Below are 20,886 nucleotides of genomic sequence, written 5' to 3' on the forward strand. Positions count from 1 at the left end.
TCATTTCCCAACATTCACTTGCTTTGCCCAAGAAACCACCTTTTGTACAACCACAGAAACTGGTCATCATTCACGCGCACGCGCACACACACACACACACACACACACACACACAGCAACTTCTTACCATAAACTAGTTTGTTAAAACAAAAGTTTTTTTTGAAACATTTCTTCAAATGGTCATGTTGATGAATATTGTTCAACTTGATAAAAGTATGCTTTAAAAACAGAATCATTTCTAAGATGGTGAGATTTATAACTTGTTTTTGTTCGTGTAAGATTTTTCAGCACATACAACCTCACTTGTAAAAGATCTTTGGCTGGGAACTCATTTAATACAGGATGTTCTATCCTGAAAGTAACCAACCTGCAATACAACAATCCAAGTTCCAGTCTCATTAGATACTCCTACCATTTATACAGACTACCTCCATTCCACATGCTCTCAGTTAGATATATACATCCTCTAGCCAGAGAATTGAAACTCTAATTACACAACACTTGAAAATTCCACTTCTTGGAAAATAACTATTCCATTCTCTACTCGTTCTCTTGCAACATCTTCCAAAGCAGGAATTCTAACAGAAATAATTAAAAAAAAGTCACTTTAAATTCTACAAGTAATTATTTACCCCAATACAATCTTACATTTCATTTCTGTACAGGTTTCATACAGTTCTCCACAGCGGAGTAAGACTTTTGCAGAGTGCACAATGATGATATTAGACATTGTCCCATGTATAATCTCTCGTGATCCAAAGCATGAAAAAACAGTCCTAGCAGCACCTGTGAACAACTCCTCAAGAGTGAATTCGGAAAGCTCAGTCCATGTGCATCTGGTCAGAAACATCTGGATTCCCACTCAACAGCTGCTGTTCTTGAACTCCCCATTCTCTGTTATTGACAGTTTGGTGGGATTGGTGGGAGAGATCCCGTTCCGAGTTTGCATGCTGTAACGTTCCTTGACCTGTGTTAGAGCATTCATCAGCCGAGAGTTGGCAGAGTCCAGGGAGACAATTCGTTTCTCCTGAGAGAAAAGTAAAGCAAGTCAGATATAGGGTTGCTGAGGGATGGGGGAAGAATTTCACTTGACAACAGTGTGTGTGGATGGTTTTTAATAGTACGAAAGTAAAACAAATAGCCAAACCATTGTTTGAGATTACCAGCAGGGTGAGGACACAACACACTGAGAGAGGAGGGAAGCGGCCAAAGCTGGAGTCTATCAAAGGCCTGAAAAAAATCCTCTGGTCCAACTCCATCCCAACTGTGGACTGTTGCAATGGATCAGGTTTTTTTTGCACTGGTCAGGTTTCATTCATACAAGCAGAAGCATAGCAGACTCAAGTATAAACACTATCTAAATGTACATGGCTCCCTTACCAACAGAGAGCTCACGTCAAAAACTCCTCCTTCATAATATGCTATGTTTGCACAACTCCAAAAGACAGCAAAGGTAAGGACTGTTTTCTTACACTCTGAGCTCATGTGGCTGCATTAACACTGCATTTTATTTACACAGCAGCATATTGGAAAACTATACTTTCACTATTGGTAGATGTTGAATTGGTATGATAGAGGTCACAGCTTTACAAGCACACTACTGACATGGGGGGAGGGTGAAAAGGTGATGCAAATTTAGAAGACAAGACACTTAATTGGCGGTGAGAAGAATGAAGCAACAGTTATCAACGACCAAAGGAGATACTCTTTCTCATGAGTGGAAAGACCCCTCCATATATAATGAAGTTCTATTGGCTCACTATTCCCTTTGTATGATGTGTTCAACTTTCTTTTTAGATTAGAGATACAGCACTGAAACAGGCCCTTCGGCCCACCGAGTCTGTGCCGAACATCAACCACCCATTTATACTAATCCTACACTAATCCCATATTCCTACCAAACATCCCCACCTGTCCCTATATTTCCCTACCACCTACCTACACTAGTGACAATTTATAATGGCCAATTTACCTATCAACCTGCAAGTCTTTTGGCTTGTGGGAGGAAACCGGAGCACCTGGAGAAAACCCACGCAGACACAGGGAGAACTTGCAAACTCCACACAGGCAGTACCCGGAATCGAACCCGGGTCCCTGGAGCTGTGAGGCTGCGGTGCTAACCACTGCGCCACTGTGCCGCCCTATTAGACTAGAGAAGAACCGCTGTTCATAGTTGGATCAGACCACACTGCTTTCCAAGCACATCATACGATTAGCATCTCAACACTTTTGAAAAAAAAAGCACAGCTTTTCAAAAGCTGCTCAGTTCATGAGAAATTCCTTATAAAAATATGCATTTGGCAGAAAAAAAAACTTGTATTGTAAACTTGAATCTTCTTTATTCATCCCCATGGCACAGTAAGTGTTGGCAAGCTATCTGACAGCAGGGCACATCACAACCAACCAAAACCAGCAGGTGGCACTGGATAACTATTGGGAACAGGAACTCTAGCTGATTTTACCATCTCAAAACTAAACGATTCTGAGGCAGAACTTGGTGCTTGTATTGTCACCCTGGCTGAGATCAGCTGACTCAACACAAACTTAGGGTTTGTTGAACCTAGAGGCTTCCTGAGTGACAAGACTTTGAAAGATTTACAAAACAGTAGGGCTATCATACATTAGTGCACCAACAACTTCATCCAGAGGAAACTAAATGCAGGTGAAAGTTAATTCAATTGAAAACAATTGGAATCTTCAAACTGAAACTTGATGCTCTACTAAATCCATGGAGACTCTCTGATTGATGCAGTGAGTAAATACATTGTATGATGTGGAATTGAGCTATATAGGCCTGGAGGGTCTTGGGTTGAGTTACCTCATCTCACCCATGGTCCCCATTCCTCATGGCTATCCAGGGACTCTACTGCAAAGTGCCTATCAGTTGAAGATAAATTCGGTTTGGCTGTCACGTCCTCCCAAGTTGAAGTGAATACTGCTGCTCACTGGACTCTACCTGTATGGCAAATGGCCACTTGGTGGAGGTGTTGTCAGCACCCAAGGAATGTCACTGCAGCACCAGCCGCTGCTTTCTGAAGATAGAGAGAGACAAAGAGGAAACTGGCAGGAGAAGAGAAAGGAAAACTAGTGCATTTCTTTTCACATTTGTTGTGGGTATAGCGCAGCCCGGAAGATCTTCCCTTTCAGTAATACAGCTGTACAGAGTGGCGCAATGCGTGGTGCTCGTTATCCAACTAGCTACTCATGCAGTGTTTCTTCATGTTACACCTTTGAAATTTCACTATTCTGTTTTTTTTTTAAGAAGTGATGTTGATGTATACGGTGGGAAAAAAAGAATTATGCAGTTAGAACGTGCAACAACAAGCCCGCACAATGCTAGCTGGAGAGAGGGGGAGGGACGAGTGGCTTTTTCTCATCTCTATGAACTGCTTTGCTAGGAAACGGAATCTTACTTGCCTGTTGTGCTCATCCCATCCTCACAATTGACCTGTAACCAATACAGTGAACATGTCACGGGCAATATTCGGCAACCTTAGCTACTTTCTCAAGAGAGTGTTTTTTGTGATAAATACAAATAGAGGGAATAAAGCACATCTTCATACAATACTACATAATGGCGGCCAAAGGTAGTGTCATTGTAGCTATCATACATTCCAAATATTAAACCAGGATGAATGTGGAAGTATATTCATGTTGACTATGTGACCTCCCAGCAGAGGGCCCAGAGTTTAAATCTTAGGCTCAACTAAAGGGCCATGCCAGTTTACAGCTGGGCCACTGAGGGAAAAGAGGCATATTGGGGATTGGAGGAAAAGAAGAAAGTAGATGGAAGAGCAATGGGGGAAGCGATTGACAGAAAGTAAATTAGGAGAAGAGAACAAGAGGGAAGTCCAAGACAGAATAGCAAGAGAAATCAGACGGAGCAGGAAGGGGGGTGAGTCAAAATTATAGAGACAAAGAGATAGAGAGAGAAATAGCAAGTGAGATAATCCAGGGAAAAAAGTATATAGGAAAACAGGAGAGAGTTTTAAAAAAGGGAGAAGAAAACATCAGAAAAAAATAAGCTTGGAAATCCTATTATTCATGGTTGACCACAACCAGAATTGTTGAAATTTCCACAGCCCAGACCTGCTTTCCCAGTAAAAGGAAAAGTTTGGCAATAACCAAAATTTTCTCCCCTTCCTCATCCCCATGCCCCATCTTTGTAGTCAGTTATTCATTGATCTTTTAGTACATGAATCAGACATTTCAGTTCCTTCTAAGATTGTTCGACTCTCAAATATCTGTAATTAGTTAACCTGCACCTCGAATAACAGAACTGTGAACAAAATGAACATACAAAAGAACATCCGGTCTAACTTGGCACATTTCTTATTTGTCTTTTTTCTAATCCAGTTGAGGTTCTATGCTCCTGGGCTACAGATTTTTTGTTGTTCTTGTCACAACAATAAGGAATGAAGGTAGTTGTTAAAAAAAATTAAGGTATTGTTAATAAATATGAAAATGGCAACCAAGTTTCTAAAATGACATCTAAAAATCAAGATGATACAAGCCTGAAAACTAAAAACAACACTGGATGGTTGTTCAAGAAGTGAGACAATTATGAAACGCAAAATTAAAAAGACAATAGAACAATTAAGAAAGAAAAAATAATTTTACATTTTCTGTAAGATAAACTAAAATATGGGCTCTAAAGACTGCAACTGATTAACATGAATATTTAAGAGACCAGACTGGATGTGCATCAGTTTACTCTTCCCTCGTTTCCCTGAGACAGATTTATCATATCCTTATTCAGTGATTTGGCTGAGAACTGCTATTGTAACTTCAGGGAGAGCTTATTATGGTTTCAGTGCAGTCCTTCAAAGGACAGCTGGACGAGTCCCCGGTTTCAGGAGATAGACAAGTGGAAAGGTAGATGAAACGTTTGCTATCAGCTGCAATAGTCACGTGGAATTTTCTTGACGGGGTTGGAAAGAAATCTCAGAGTTATTTTCCAAATTAGTCATAGCTATTTCCGTCTTTCCAGGGAGATTGTATGATGGGGGTTGGGAGTGTCAGCTGTGCCATGTCTGGGTGAAAAACCTGAACGGATCATTTGGTCTTCTCCTGTCCTTCTTAATATGCTCAGTTAAATGTTTAAATCTTTAATATTGCTTCCTTTTTAATGCGAGTTCCTTGCTTTCATTTTGCAGTGATTTCTTTAATGTTGTGGAAGACCTCTGTTGCACTTCAAGAGTAGACCAGTAGGTTGCATTTGTGCCTTATCATCAATGAAGGTTTTTTTTAAAAACCATAGCTCAATATATGTTGTGGTTAGATTTTGAAATTTAAACAGTTCAACATGTCAATTTAGTAATCCGTGCCTACTGTAATTGTACCATTTCTTAATAAAACTGTGTCAGATGCAAATTTAGTTATTACATCTGGGTAAATATTGGGAGGACAGAAACCATGGCCTTTGGTTCTCATCAGAAACTCTGTTCCACAGCCGACACCGTCCCTCTTCCTGGCAACTGTCTGAGGATGAACCAGATCGTTCGCAACCTTGGTGTTGTATTTGATCCCATGGTGAGCTTCTGACCATGAGTCAGAAGAAGAGCAGAGAAAACTGGATATGAGCAGGGTAAATTTCTGCTCGAGGGGAAAAGCAGTCTTTAGAAAAATACATGAACATTAAACCCAACAACAACTGACATTTATAAAACACCATTAATGTCGTTAAAAAAAACAAGGCATTTCACAGCAACATTATCAAACAAAATTGAACATCAAATCACATAAGGAAATATTAGGACAGATGAAAGGATTGAGTTTTAAGGCATATGTTAAAGGAGAAAAGAGAGCTGGAGAGGGCTAGATGTTTAGGGAGGGAATTCCAGAGCTTACGGCCTCAGCAGCTGAAGGCACAGGTGCCAATGATGGGAGTGATTAAAATCAGGGATGTGAAAGAGACCAAAACTGAAGTACAGCAGAGATCTCAGAGAGGTTACAGAGATAAGGAAGAGCAAAGCCATGGAGGGATTTGAAAACAAGGTTTTGAATCTCAAAACTGAGGCACTGTTCAACTGGGAGCCAATGAAGGTCAGCAAGCACAGAAGTGATAAGTGAGTGGGACTTGGATGAACTTCAGTTACGGAGGGTATAAGACCGCCTACTTCCAGCTCCACAATGTTGCCCAACTCTTCCTCTGCCTCAGCTGAACTGCTGCTCAAACCCTCATCCATGCCTTTGTTACCTCTAGACTTGACTATTCCAACGTCCTCCTGAGCCACCTACCATCTTCCACCCTCCATAAGCTTCAGCTCATCCAAATCTCTGCTGTCTATATCCTAGATTGTACCAAGTCCTGTTCACCCTTCATTTCTGTGCTCACTGACCTGCATTGGTTCCCGGTTGAGCATCGCCTCGATTTTCAAATTCCGCCAAGGCCTCACTCTTCCTTATCTCTGTAACCTCCTACAACCCTTTGAGATCTTGGCACTGCTCCAATTCTGGCCTGTGGCACGTGCTCGGTTTTACTCACTCCACCACTGGCAGCCGTGCCTTCGGTTGTTGAGGGCCAAAGCTCTGGAATTCCCTCCATAAACCTCTCTGCCTCTCCACTTCTCTCTCCCCCGTTAAAACATTCCTCAAACCTACCTCTTTCATCTGCCCCATTATTTTTTGTGGCTTGGTGTCAAATTTTATTTGATAACATTCTTGTGAAGTGCCTTGGAGGTTTTACTATGTTCAAGCGCTATATAAATGCAAGTTCTTGTTGTTGACCTTAATGCTCACATATCCTTCCAAAGATTGCTTTTCCACTCCAGCAGAAATTGGGGGATAGTTACCCGATCCTAATGCAGTTTGCTTCCCTCTTCAGACTCACACGAAGTATCTTGCCACAAAACTGACTCATCAAAATGGCCATTCTATTCAGCAGACTATTCATTTGGGAGGCATCACAACGAAGCAAGGCTGATTCTGTTCCCTTCTGATATTGGCGCACATACTTCCCAGTGGAATTCACTAATTACTGATTAGGAATGGGAATCCTGGCTGACTTTTCCCCTCCCAACCAAGGGGACTATATGGCCAACTACAGCATGTCCACCATCACCCTGGGTCTGACTGTCTAACTCAGCACTACCAGGGATCAAACCTAGGCAACCTTCCTGAGTCCATGTGGCCAAGCGTGACAGTAGGCAACCAAGTTAGCAGGGACGCAAAGATTTTGGGGTTAAGTTTCTTGTTGCAGTCAGTGATTCTGCTGACTTCACAGCAGCAGCCCTGAGAGCTTGCATGATGTTATCATAGGTTTTCTAATGGCCCTCAGTTAGTCACAACATTCTGTTTTTCTTCTCCTTGTTGTTAACTTAATCTTTTTGATGTCTAGCAGCCTCTCTGCACTGCATGCACCACCTACCTGATAGTAGCCTTTCTATTCAGTAATCATTTTCAGTAATCAATTCATTTTCAAGAGCATTTAACTTTTCTTTGGATTCCTCCCTATTCCTGACAACTGATAAAACAAGTATATTTCACTGAAAGTCTACCCAGGAGGGACTCCTTTAAACCAAAAGTTACAAAATCCTTGCTTCTAATTTGATAATCCAACATTCGGAAGGCCGAATGGCCTGTTCCTGTGCTGTACTGTTCTTTGTTCCAATTAGATGAGAAAGTTGGAATCTTCACAAACAAATCAGGAAGCTGAGCAGTGACACACTCACCTGGGCTTCAATAATCTTCTGTTTGGCATCAATCACTGCCTGCATTTCTGAGTGGTCTTTCTTCAGCTCTTCTTCCACTGCCATCAGTCTGTAAACCAGAGAAGAGAAGTAAAGTGTGAGGACACAAATCCCAGAAGGAAGCTGCACATCACAGGAAGTGACAGTTACTTACAGCAGGGTACATTTCACAACAGTATCTCTTTAGTCCAACCTGAAGCTGATTTATTATTTGCCCCTAAGTTCCTTCAGAAACCCAGGTAATCCAGGTCAGTGAATGAAGACTGTCCATGTGATTCCATTGATACTGCTCTAATCTGGCAATTGGCAGTGTGCCCAGGGTCAGCTGTTTGCTCTGATTCTTCTTTATGGTTCTTGTCCTCTACATGCAGCATAGCTAAGAACAGGAACTCAGTTTCAACAGATAATGTGAGTAGAGCCCCCCACATGTCACCTCTTACCTTAAATTGCATTTGTGAATTGACACCGGTATAAATCAGGCCCACGCAAGGAGATGGTTCTGATTCAGTCACAAGTCTGTCTAAAGGCAGCAAATGGAAACTAGAAGTGTCTCTCTTCCTGCAAGAGGTGTCTGACATGCTCCTCTTCCTTTTAATTACTGCATTCTTCTACTTCATCCTTACCATCATTAAAGTATTGAATTCTGGTGGCCAGTTTCCAATTTTTAGGGTTATGCTGTCAATTGCTCTTTTTTCTCACTGAAAGCAGAAACACAACAGTCCTGCACTAAACCAAAATGCTTTGACTACTTAACATTAAGTAGCTGCCTACAGTCATGCTCATGGAGGGAACAGTGATGAAACATGAAATGAGCTGGAGGAATTATGAAATAAAAGTAAACTGTGGAATTAAGCTACAGTAAAATGGACACTTTGCTGTTAAATTCCAGAAAGATTGTTGTGGAAGGATGATGCTGGAGCCTATCTTTACTCAGTGTCACATTTATTGTTCAGAGTAAAAGGATTACAAACATGTAGATCCTCACTCAAAAACCTCCACCAGTCTCACTAAATGTCTGCTGAAAATTGCTCAAGTATTACCCCAATTAAAACCCTTCACCTGACTATAATTAAACAACTGACACACAATTAACAGATTAACATTTGCTACCCAGCAATATGGAGGGAGAGGTCAGGTGATCCCCTCCTGTACTGCCAATCAACATGTTGGTTTGTTAAAGAGGGGTCCATTATTAATGTCTAGAATCACCTTGAGGAGGCACACTGACATGTAAAACAGCCCATTCCATGCTGATGACTCCTATGACCAAAAATTGGGATAGCAAAGGCATTTTGCAGACAGACTGACTCTGAAGCCAAGGCCAAGATAATAGGTGTGAAATAACACCTATTTATCAAAATGGGTCACAATCAGACACCATTATGTAACAATAATCCCCACATCCTAGGACAGTGTATGACCACCACAAGGGAGAGCTTCTTGGGTCATCTGACAGAAACGAAAACCTGATAAGTTTCTACCTTAAAAGAAGTAACTTCTCAGAGAGAGAGAGAGAGAGAGAGAGAGAGAGATGGGGTGGGGGGGGGGGGGGGGAGTGGGCAGAGAGAAAGCCATTCTAGCCGGAGAAGCTGTGAGATCAATCCAGCTAAGCAAGGAGCCCTGCCAGCACCATCTTTAAAGTACTGAGGCAGAGAGATTGCAAGGTGACCTTGAAAACTCTCCATCCGAGAAACGGAACCAAGACTTTCACTATCAACTTCGGTCTGAGTTTTAACCAAAGGAATCCGCGACACATTATCAATTCTGAGACAAAGAACATTTAAGTCTGCAACGCTGTTAAAAATTTCTCCTGGAAAACCCAGAAGGTTTTAAAGTGAACTCCCTTTACAGAACTCGGACTCTAATTGTATGCTACCCTCTACTCTCTATCATTCCTTGTGTGTGTGCAGGTGTGTGAATGCGCGAGTGAGTGAGGTGGTGAACATTTTCAGGTATTATTTAATAGTTAACTTTCTTTTTTTAAACCTACAAGAAAATCTGTTGTTTGTCTGTTTATAGGGGGAGGCGGTGGCGTAGTGGTATTATCACTGGACTAGTAACCCAGAGACCCAGGCATATCGATCTGGAGACATGGGTTCAAATCCCACCACAGCAGAAGGTGGAATTTGAATTTAATTAATAAATCTGGAATTAAAAGCTAGTCTAATGATGGCCATGAAGCCATTGTCGATTGATGTAAAAACCCAGCTGATTCACTAATGTCCTTACCTGGTCTGGCCTACATGTGACTCCAGACCCACAGCCTTGTGGTGAACTCTGAAATGCCCTCTGAAATGGCCTAGCAAGCCACTCAGATGTACCTAACCGCTACAAAGTCAATAAAAAGGAATGAAACTGGACGGACCACCCGGCATCGACCTAGGCACCGGAAACGACGACAGCAAACCCAGCCCTGTTGACCCTGCAAAGTTTCCTTACTAACATCTGGGGGCTTGTGCCAAAATTGGGAGAGCTGTCCTATAGACTAGTCAAGCAACAGCCCAACGTAGTCCTACTCACAGAATCATATCTGACAGACAATGTCCCAGACACTGCAATCACTATCCCTGGGTATGTCCTGTCCCACCGGCAGGACAGACGAGGTGGCGGGACAGTGGTGTACAGTCGGGAGGGAGTTGCCCTGGGAGCACTCAATATTGACTCCGGACCACATTAAGTCTCATGGCATTAGGTCAAACATGGGCAAGGTAACCTGCTACTGATTACCACCTACTGCCCTCCCTCAGCTAATGAGTCAATACTCCTCCATGTTGAACACCACTTGGAGGAAGCACTAAAGGTGGCAAGGGCACAAAATGTACTCTGGGTGGGGGACTTCAATATCCATCACCAAGAGTGGCTCTGGAGCACCACTACTGACCGAGCTGGCCGAGTCCTAAAGAACATATCTGCTAGACTGGGTCTACGGCTGGTGGTGGGGGAACCAACAAGAGGGAAAAACATACTTGACCTTGTCCCCACCAATCTGCCTGCCGCAGATGCATCTGTCCATGACTGTATTGGTCTCCTTGTGGAGATGAAGTCCCGCCTCCACATTGAGGATACCTTGCATCGCGTTGTGTGGCACTATCACCATGCTAAATGGGATAGATTTCGAACAGATCTAGCAATGCAAAACTGGGCATCCATGAGGTGCTGTGGGCCATCAGCAGTAGCTGAATTGTACTCAACCACAATCTGTAACCTCATGGCCCAGCATATCCCCCACTCTACCATTACCATCAAGCCAGGAGACCAACCCTGGTTCAATGAAGAGTGCAGGAGGACATGTCAGGAGCAGCACCAGGCATACCTCAAAATGAGGTGTCAACCTGGTGAAGCCAGAACCCAGGACTACTTGCATGCCAAACTGCGTAAGCAGCACGCAATAGACAGAGCTAAGCGATCCCATAACCAACGGATCAGATCTAAGCTCTGCAGTCCTGCCACATCCAGTCGTGAATGGTGGTGGACAATTAAACAACTAACTGGAGGAGGTGGCTCCATAAATATGCCCATCCTCAATGATGGGGGAGTCCAGCACAACAGTGCGAAAGATAAGGCTGAAGCATTTGCAACAATCTTCAGCTAGAAGTGCCGAATTGATGATCCATCTCGGCCTCCTCCTGAAGTCCCCAGCATTACAGATGCCAGACTTCAGCCAATTCGATTCACTCCGTGTGATATCAAGAATAGACTGAAGGCACTGGATACTGCAAAGGCTATGGGTCCTGACAATATTACGGCAATAGTACTGAAGACCTGTGCACCAGAACTTGCCGCACCCCTAGCCAAGCTGTTCCAGTACAGCTACAACACTGCCATCTACCCGGAAATGTGGAAAATTGCCCAGGTATGTCCTGTACACAAAAAGCAGGACAAGTCCAACCCGGCCAATTACCTCCCCATTAGTCTACTCTCAATCATCAGTAAAGTGATGGAAGGTGTCATCAACAGTGCCATCAAGCAGCACTTGCTTAGCAATAACCTGCTCAGTGATGCTCAGTTTGGGTTCCGCCAGGGCCACTCAGCTCTTGACCTCATTACAGCCTTGGTTCAAACATGGACAAAAGAGCTGAACTCAAGAGGTGAGGTGAGAGTGACTGCCCTTGACATCATGGCAGCATTTGACCGAGTATGGCATCAAGGAGCCCTAGCAAAACTGGAGTCAATGGGAATCAGGGGGAAAACTCTCTGCTGGTTGGAGTCATACCGAGTGCAAAGGAAGATGGCTGTGGTTGTTGCAGGTCAATCATTTGAGCTCCATGACATCACTGCAGGAGTTCCTCAGGGTTGTGTCCGAGGTCCAACCATCTTCAGCTGCTTCATCAATGACCTTCCTTCAATCATAAGGTCAGAAGTGGGGATGTTCGCTGATGATTGCACAATGTTCAGCACCATTCACAACTCCTCAAATGCTGAAGCAGTCCGTGTAGAAATGTAGACAATATCCAGGCTTGGGCTGATAAGTGGCAAGTAACATTTGCGCCACACAAGTGGCGGGCAATGACCATCTCAAACAAGAGAGAATCTAACCATCTCCCCTTGACATTCAATGGCATTACCATCGCTAAATCTCCCACCATCAACATCCTAGGGGCTACCAAAGACCAGAAACTGAACTGGAGTAGGCATATAAATACTGTGGCTACAAGAGCAGGTCAGAGGCTAGGAATCCTGCAGCGAGTAACTCACCTCCTGACTCCCCAAAGCCTGTTCACCATCTACAAGGCACAAGTCAGGAGTGTGATGGAATACTCTCCACTTGCCTGGATGGGTGCAGCTCCAACAACACTCAAGAAGCTCGACACCATCCAGGACAAAGCAGCCCGCTTGATTGGCACACCATCCACAAACATTCACTCCCTCCACCACCGACGCACAGTGGTAGCAGTGCGTACCATTTACAAGATGCACTGCAGCAACGCACCAAGGCTCCTTAGACAGCACCTTCCAAACCCGCGACCTCTACCAACTAGAAGGACAAGGGCAGCAGATGCATGGGAACACCACCACCTGCAAGTTCCCGTCCAAGTCACCATCCTGACTTGGAACGGGCGGCACAGTGGCGCAGTGGTTAGCACCGCAGCCTCACAGCTCCTGCGACCCGGGTTCAATTCTGGGTACTGCCTGTGTGGAGTTTGCAAGTTCTCCCTGTGTCTGTGTGGGTTTCCTCCGGGTGCTCCAGTTTCCTCCCACATGCCAAAGACTTGCAGGTTGATAGGTAAATTGGCCATTATAAATTGCCCCTAGTATAGGTAGGTGGTAGGGAAATATAGGGACAGGTGGGGATGTGGTAGGAATATGGAATTAGTGTAGGATTAGTATTAATGGGTGGTTGATGGTCGGCACAGACTCGGTGGGCCGAAGGGCCTGTTTCAGTGCTGTATCTCTAATAAAAAAACTATATCACCGTTCCTTCACTGTCGCTGGGTCAAAATCCTGGAACTCTCTTCCTAACAGCACTGTGGGTGTACCTACCTCACATGGACTGCAGCGGTTCAAGAATGCCGTTCACCACCACCTTCTCAAGGGCAATTAGGGATGGGCAATAAATGCTGGCATAGCCAGTGATGCCCACATCCCATGAATAAATTAAATAAAAATATTGGACCCTTAAAACACTCAGGGACAAACACTTTTTTTTTTAAACAAAAATTATCTGCAGTCAGTTAAGGCGTGAAAAGTGGAAGTCACCCACACCATTTCCCACCTGTCCATAACACTATCAATCAGCCCTCGCACATGATGGTGAACCACCAATTAATACCAATAAGTTAAAGGTCAGATTGGTTGTGTTTTGATCAGCAGTCAACAACAAATTGCATTTATATAGTGTCTTCAACATGAAAAAAATAGCCCAAGTCATGCCACAGAGAAGCATGGAAAAAGCAGGCACTGGACCAAAGAAGGAGTGATTAGGATGGGGTGGCTAAATGCTGGGAATTAAGTAAAATATTAAAGGAGAAGAGGAGGCATTTGAAAAGAGAATTCCAGAGTGTAGGGGCCTAGGTAGCAGAAGACATGATCACCAATGATAATGAGCTGGAGGGGAGGGGTAATGTACAAAGACCAGAGTCAGAGGAACAGAGAGTTTTGTGAGAAGTCGAAGATAATGGAGGGGTACTGTTGTACTGGAAGAGGTTACAAAGATATGAAAAGACAAGGCCATGAAGGGACTTAAACACAAGGATGAGAATTTTAACCTTGAGGCTTTGGGGGACCGGGAATCAATGCAGGTCAGCGAAGACAGTGGTGATGGGTTACTCTTCCTTAAACTGCTGGAAATCTAAGCGTACAGCTAAGTGATCTAACTTTGTACTTGGCTATTGTGATAATACTTAACTGGAGTGGAGAAGATGCTGAAAAAATATTGGTAAAGTGGAGATGGCAGAGGTAACGGATGGGGTGAAAATTGATAGGATGTACTGGAATGGTTAGCTATGCTTAGAGTGGATAAGTCACCTGATCCGGATGTCCTGCATTCCAGGTTGCTAAAGGAAATGAGGGTGGAGATAGCGGAAGGGCATGCCATAATCTTCCAATCTTCCCTAGACACGGGGGAGCTGCCAGAGGATTGCAGAGTGGTAAATGTGACAAACTTATTCAAGAAAGGATGCAAGGGCATTACAAGTAGCTATCAGCCAGTCAGTTTAACATCAGTAGAAACAATCAATAATCAGGGAGAAATATTGACAGGCACCTGGAGAGGTTTGTGTTAATTAGGGAGAGCCAGCACAGATATGTAAAAGGTTAATTTTGACTATTATTTTAATTAATTGCATTTTTGATGAAGTAACAGAGAAAATTGATGAAGAGAATGCAATGGATGTTGCCAATATGAATTTTAAGAAAGCGTTTGACAAAGTGCCACATAAAAGACTGGTTAACAAAATTGAAGCTCATGGAATAGGAGGGTAAGTGTCAGCTTGGATAAAAAATTGGCTTAGGTACATAGGAAATAGGAGGAGAAGGCCATTCGGCCCCTCGAGCCTGCTCCGCCATTCAACTAGATCATGGCTGATTTTCTACCTCAACGCCATTTTCCTGCACTATCCCCATATCCCTTGATGCCTTTAATATCTAGAAATTTATCGATTTCTGTCTTGAGGACAGAAAATAGAGAGTCCTGGTAAATGGCTGTTATTCAGACTGGAGGACGGTGTACACCAAGGGTCAGTGCTCGCACCACTGTTTTTTTGGATATATATATATATATATAAAAATGGCTTGGATATTGGAATACAGAATAAAAAATTTAAAATTTGCTTATGATTCCAAACTTGGAGGTGTGGCAAGCAGTGAAGAATATACTGTCATGAATGGATGAAAACCAACTGTAAATTATCGCATTTTTGTGCACTTGGGTGTTATTACCAACAGCCATTATACATAACATGTTTAAGTTGATTTACTTCTGTGTTCAACTTGTTTAAAATGGAGGAGGGACACCACTTCAACAGGAGGTGGGACAGATCCTTGAAGGGGTCTGGTCACATGACCTAGAAGCCATCCTTTTTAGCCTGTTTGGTTTTGAAACCAGTTAGAGAATAGCTCGTACAAAAAAAAAAGCTGCCTTGAAGCTGCAACTCACTATCTCTGGGACCTGCCTGCAAGAAGGAACAAAGAAGCCACAGTTTGCAAAACAGCAAAAAAATCTCTCTGATCTCTGCCAGTTTCTCTCTCGTCGAAAGGGTAAAATCAGAAACTAAACTGCCTCAGCTTATCTCCGAAAGTGCATGAGAAGAAAGCTTAAGAGAAGTGATCTCCTATGACTCCTACTCCACTTGGCATTTCCAGTCAGTTAATTCCAGCTTTGGACTTCATGTCAGTTAAAAAACAGACTCTAGGTTCAAGTGGAACCCCTGTCAGTTTGTAATTAAGCTATTTTCTACTTGGTAAATGCCCTTTAGATGCTTTCACCTTTCCTTGTATCTTTGTGAGCGTGCATTGCGAAGTTAACCCCCTCCTGAGTTTAAGAGTGTGTGCTAATAAACCCTACTTCTTTGTTTTATCTTTAACAACAGTGCTGTTGCAGTACTTTAAAAATCAGGGAGTGGATAAATATGCCATCAGGGTTTCTTTTTTTCAAAAAAGGGAAAAATTTAAATCACGATCTGCTTATGGACAGGTTGTTAAAAATATAGAGAATTGTTTTCAAAATTAACCACCTGTTTGTCACAGAAATCTATTGACTGCAACAGGCTAGCAGAATGGACAGACAAGTGGCAGAAAGAATTTAATAAGGAGAAATGTGAGGTGATGCATTTTGGCAGAAGGAATAGAGAGAGGCAATATATACTTAATAGCACAGTTCTAAAGAGTATGCAGGGACAGAAGGACCTGGGGGTTCATGTGCATAGATCTCTGAAGGTGGCAGGACATATTGAGAGAATAGTTAGCAAAGAATATGTGATCCTGAGCTTCATAAATAGAAGTATTGAGTACAAAAGCATGGAAGTTATGCTGAATCTTATTAAAGATCTGGTTAGGCCACAACTAGTCCAGTTCTGGTCACCACACTTTAGGATGGATGCATGGGTCCTTGAGGGTGTGAGGTGCTGAGGAGATTTACCAGAATGTTTCCAGGGATGAGGTGTTTTAACTGCAAGGTTAAGTTAGAGAAGCTGAGGTTGTTCTCCTTGGAGCAAAGGAGGTTAAGGGGAGATTTTATAGAGGTATACAAGATTATGACAAGTTTAGACAAGTTAGAAAAAGAAAAGCTGTTCCCATTAGCTGATGGTACAAGGACTAGGGGACACAGATTGAAGGTTTTGGGCCAGAGATGCAGGAGGGATGTAAGGAAGAACTTCTTTTATGCAGCAGGTGGTAATGACCTGGAACACTTGGCCTACAAGGTTGGTAGAAGCAGAGGCAATCAATGATTTCAAAAGGAAACTGGATGAACACTTGAGTGAAATACCTTGCAGGGAGTACGGTGGGAGAATGGTACTGACTGGATTGCTCTACAGAGAGCCTGCATGGTCTTGATGGTCTGAATGGCCTTCTTCTGTGCCGTAACGACTCTATGACTTGTACCAGTAAATTATCAGCAAAGTGGGAGTGTGTAATGGATGCATCTCATAATGAGACATATCTGAACATTAATGTCCTAAATTCTCAGAGGGTTTGGTTACTGTTTACCATCATAGATATTTTTCTTGCTGTTGCTGTGTTTTTATTTGAACATGACAACAGTGTTGTGTACCCCAAGTCATACACAAGACTGATTTTTGACTTGACACCTTAAGGAGTATTAAACTTATTGCACAAGACCTAGAGAAGTAAGTTTTCATATTGAATTCGATGAGGACTCGCTTCTCTGACAACCTGTAGTATGGCTGACCTGCTGATGATCGTTTTCATCTGGATATCCTTCTCCTCCTGCTGCCTCCGCAACCTCTCCTCACTGTCTTCCAGCCTGGACTTGTACTCAAGCAGGAGCTTCTGCATCTGTTGTTCCTGGGCAAGCAGGCGGCGCTCATACTCCTCCAGTCTCCGACTTGAGACCTTCAGCCGATCCTTCAGCTTCGCAATCTCCTGTTCATACTGTCAGGGAAATCAATGAGAATCATCTCAGCACAAGGCACCAAAGATGCAGCTTCTTTTATTCCATTTATCCGAGGGCCAAACCAAATACCAATATGAAATTACATCAATCTTGAGATAACAATTATTGCACAAAAAAGTTTCCAACAGTTGAGAACATTATATATAAATGCCAGGTGTCATGAAATATTGCCAGGCATGGGAACGGAAGTGGAAGAGAAAACAAAATGGAGCTCTTGATTGTGCCAACTGTGTGGTGCATGAAGGTGACAGGAGGCAAACTGCCGTTTGATTTTACGGTTCCTCCCTCGGAGAATTGTCTTCCTTCAAGTCTATATCTCATTTTGACAGCAGGGCCAAGATGTGAACCTCATCATGAGATACGGTTCGGGCAAAAGCACCTTCTAAAATTGAGTGGGACAGCACTTAGCAGCACTAGTGACATCAGGCTGTCCTAATTCAGCTAACTTTACAGGACAAAGGTGCCCAAACTTGATTTCTTCGTGAGACAACTGGCATTCACACTATTAATTCCCAATTTGCCAATATCGTGAGGTGTGTTTTATTTTTATTCGTTCATGGGATGTCGGCATTGCCATTTATTGCCCATCCCTAACTGCCCTTGAGAAGGTGGTGGTGAACCGCCTTCTTGAACCGCTGCAGTCCATGTGGTGTAAAGAAGGGAGTTCTAGGATTTTGACCCAGTGACAATGAAGGAACGATGACATTGTTCCAAGTCAGGATGGTGTGTGGAGGGGAACTTGCAGGTGGTGGTGTTCCTATATGTCGTGCTCATTGCAGTACTTAACGTATGTGGAGATGGTGCTAAAATAAAGTTGTTTCTTAGAAAACAAATAATTCTACTTAAGATCAGACAACTAGGTGCTCAAGAAGAACAGGAGAGTGTTAATTGCTTTAAATATCTCATTGTTCTTCTTGAATAAGATCTGCAAAAGGGTTATAAACCTGAAACTTCACCTTCTTTTCCTTTTTCCACAAATACTGCTTGAGCTGCTGCGTTTCTAACATTTTTGTATTTTTGCTTCAGATTCCCAGCATTTGCAGTATTGTATTCTTTGATTAATTATTTTAAGTTCTGCTACCGCAGGGGTATCAAAATTATGACCATTTGTCACAGCCAGCCTGTTGTGGGAAGTTTTAGAAATTCTGGTCCATCCCGAACACATTAACACATACAATGTTGTTAGTAGATGTATACAATTTCTTTTTACATGCAGCCTGACACTTCACGACGGCACTCTTCTCTCTTTGCCTCCGAATTCATACCCACCTGAATCAAATTTTTTGCTGGCAACCTCCTTGTGCAGCTGCAAGTTCCTTTGCCATTTCAAGCACCACTGTTCACTCTTATCACCTGCTGTTGCAATTGAAAACTGCCATACACTGTTAGCTGGAAATTCCTGATACTGTGAGAGATCTGCCCAAAGGATGCAGCTGCATTCAATCCCTTGGAGCAGCAGCAGTACTGAGAGAGGAGGAGCTAGGAGTCAAAGGACTCAGATTAGAGTGTCAATGCTATATTCAGCTGGACCTGAACCCTCGGCATAATTTAGACACCTCTGCTATAGCAGAACCTAAAACAATTAAATACTCCTCTGTTATTATTGAACTAATTGTCTGATTAAGTAGACTGCTTTCACTCAAAAATAGCTTTATCTAAGTTTTCTTAACTTTATCTTATCTTTGAGTGCTGCAGATTACAGAACATACCCAGTGGTATTGGCAAATTTTGAATCAATGCTGTAAATGGAAACTGGTTCTGAGTTCAACAGTTACTCTGAAACACAAACACGATCTTTGGGCAAGCTTGGACTTCAACCACAGTGTTGCAATTATTGGAATTATGTGGGGGGGGTTTTTGTAGGAATAAAAAAATTTGAAATATCCCATGGTACTTGTCTTGCAAGAAATTTATTAGGGACAAAGAAGGTGACATATACTTAGAGGTGCACGACGAGGCTAGAATACTTAATGAGTACTTTGTAGCAGTGTTTACTAAGGAAGAGGATTCTTACAAAATATAAGAAGAATTGGAGATGGTAGAGATAATGGATGGGGTGAAAACAAATAGGAAGGATGTACTGTACAGGTTGGCTATGCTTAGAGTGGATAAGTCACCTGGTGCGGATGGCTTGCATCCCAGGTGCTCAAGGAGGTGGGGCAGAGATAGCAGAAGGGCTTGCCATAATCTTCCTTAGATGTGAGGGAGGTGCCAGAGGATTGGAGAGTGGTAAACTGAACACCCTTATTCAAGAAAGGGTGTAAGGTCATTCCTAGTAACTGCAGCTGGTCAGTTTATCAGTGGTGGGTAAGGTTTTAGAAAAAAATATCAGGGAAAAAAAAAATCAGCAGGCATTTGGAGAGGTTTGAGTTAATTAGAAAGAGCCAGCATGGATTTGTAAAAGGTAGATCATGCTTGACTAATTGAATTTTTTGATGAAATAACAGAGAAAGTTGATGAAAGGAATGCAGAGGATGTTGTCTGTATGGATTTTAAGAAAGCATTTGACAAAGTACCACATAAAAGACTGGTTAACAAAACTGAGACTCATGCAATTAGGAGGGTCAGTGTCAGCTTGGATAAAAAAAATGGCTTAAGGACAGAAAACAGTGAGTTGTGGTAAATGGTTGATTTTCACATTGGAGGATAGTAGACACTGGGATTTTTGGTATATATAAATGACTTGGATATTGAAATACAGAGTAGGAATTCAAAATTTGCTGATGATATCAAACTTGGAGGAGTGGCAAACAGTGAGGATGATACTACAGAATGGGCAAACAAGTGGTAGATAGAATTTTATACTAAGTGTGAGGTGCTGCATTTTGGCAGAAGGGATAGGGAGAGGTAACATTGACTTAATGGCACAGTTCTAAAAGTGCACAGGGATATAGGGCCCTGGGGGGTTCATGTGCATAGATCTTTGAAGGTGGCAGGATATATTGTGAGAGTAGTTGACAAAGCATAAGGAGTCGTGAGCTTCATAGAGTAATTGAGTACAAAAGCAGTGAAGTTATGTTGAACCTTTATAAACTCTGGTTGGACCACAACTAGAGCACTGCGTCCAGTTCTGGTCACCACACTTTAGGAAGGACGTGAGGGTCCTTGAGAGGGTGCAGAGGAGATTTACCAGAATGGTTCCAAGGATGGAGGATTTTATAGCTACAAGGTTAGGTTGGAAAAGCTGGGGTTGTTCTCCTTACAGAAAAGCAGACTGAGGGGAGATCTGATAGAGGTGTACAAGATTATTACAAGTTTAGATAAGTTACACAAAGTAAAGCCGTTCTCATTAGCTGATGGTACAAGGACGAGGGTATAGATATTTAAGAGATGCAGGGGGGATGTGAGGAAGAACTATTTTATGCAGTAAGCAGTAATGACCTGAAAATCGCAGCCTATGAGGGTGGTGGAACCGGACACAATCAATGATTTCAAAAGGAAATTGGTTGGGCACTTGAGGGAAATCAACTTGCGGAGCTACGGAAATAGAGTGGGGGAATGAGGCTGATTGGATTGCTCTACAGAGAGCCCACGTGGACTCAATGGACCGAATGGCCTCCTTCTCTGCCACAATGGGTTAAATTTTACCTTCGTTGGACGGGAGCCGTCAACCAACTGAAATGT

At 42.8% G+C, this 20,886-nt stretch overlaps 1 protein-coding gene across 8 annotated transcripts in view; it reads right to left on the reverse strand.

Annotated features, from left to right (window-relative positions):
- Positions 1–606: 606 nt before the first annotated feature.
- Positions 607–20,886, reverse strand: part of rasal2 (RAS protein activator like 2) — a 466,188-nt gene continuing 445,908 nt past the window's right edge. For 5 of the 8 annotated variants that reach the window (XM_068037871.1, XM_068037872.1, XM_068037865.1 and 2 more), the window contains 4 exons: positions 17,038–17,240; positions 7,674–7,761; positions 3,418–3,448; positions 607–1,027 (listed from right to left, as the gene is read on the reverse strand). In XM_068037871.1, coding sequence (XP_067893972.1) covers positions 822–1,027; positions 3,418–3,448; positions 7,674–7,761; positions 17,038–17,240 — 528 coding nt within the window. In that variant the 3' untranslated portion in view covers positions 607–821. Of the gene's footprint in view, positions 1,028–3,413; positions 3,449–7,673; positions 7,762–17,037; positions 17,241–20,886 lie in introns of all 8 variants that reach the window. The other 3 variants (XM_068037866.1, XM_068037870.1, XM_068037867.1) reach the window with 2 other exon arrangements.

This window comes from Heterodontus francisci, chromosome 8 (assembly GCF_036365525.1).
Source record: "Heterodontus francisci isolate sHetFra1 chromosome 8, sHetFra1.hap1, whole genome shotgun sequence".
NCBI lineage: Eukaryota > Metazoa > Chordata > Chondrichthyes > Heterodontiformes > Heterodontidae > Heterodontus > Heterodontus francisci.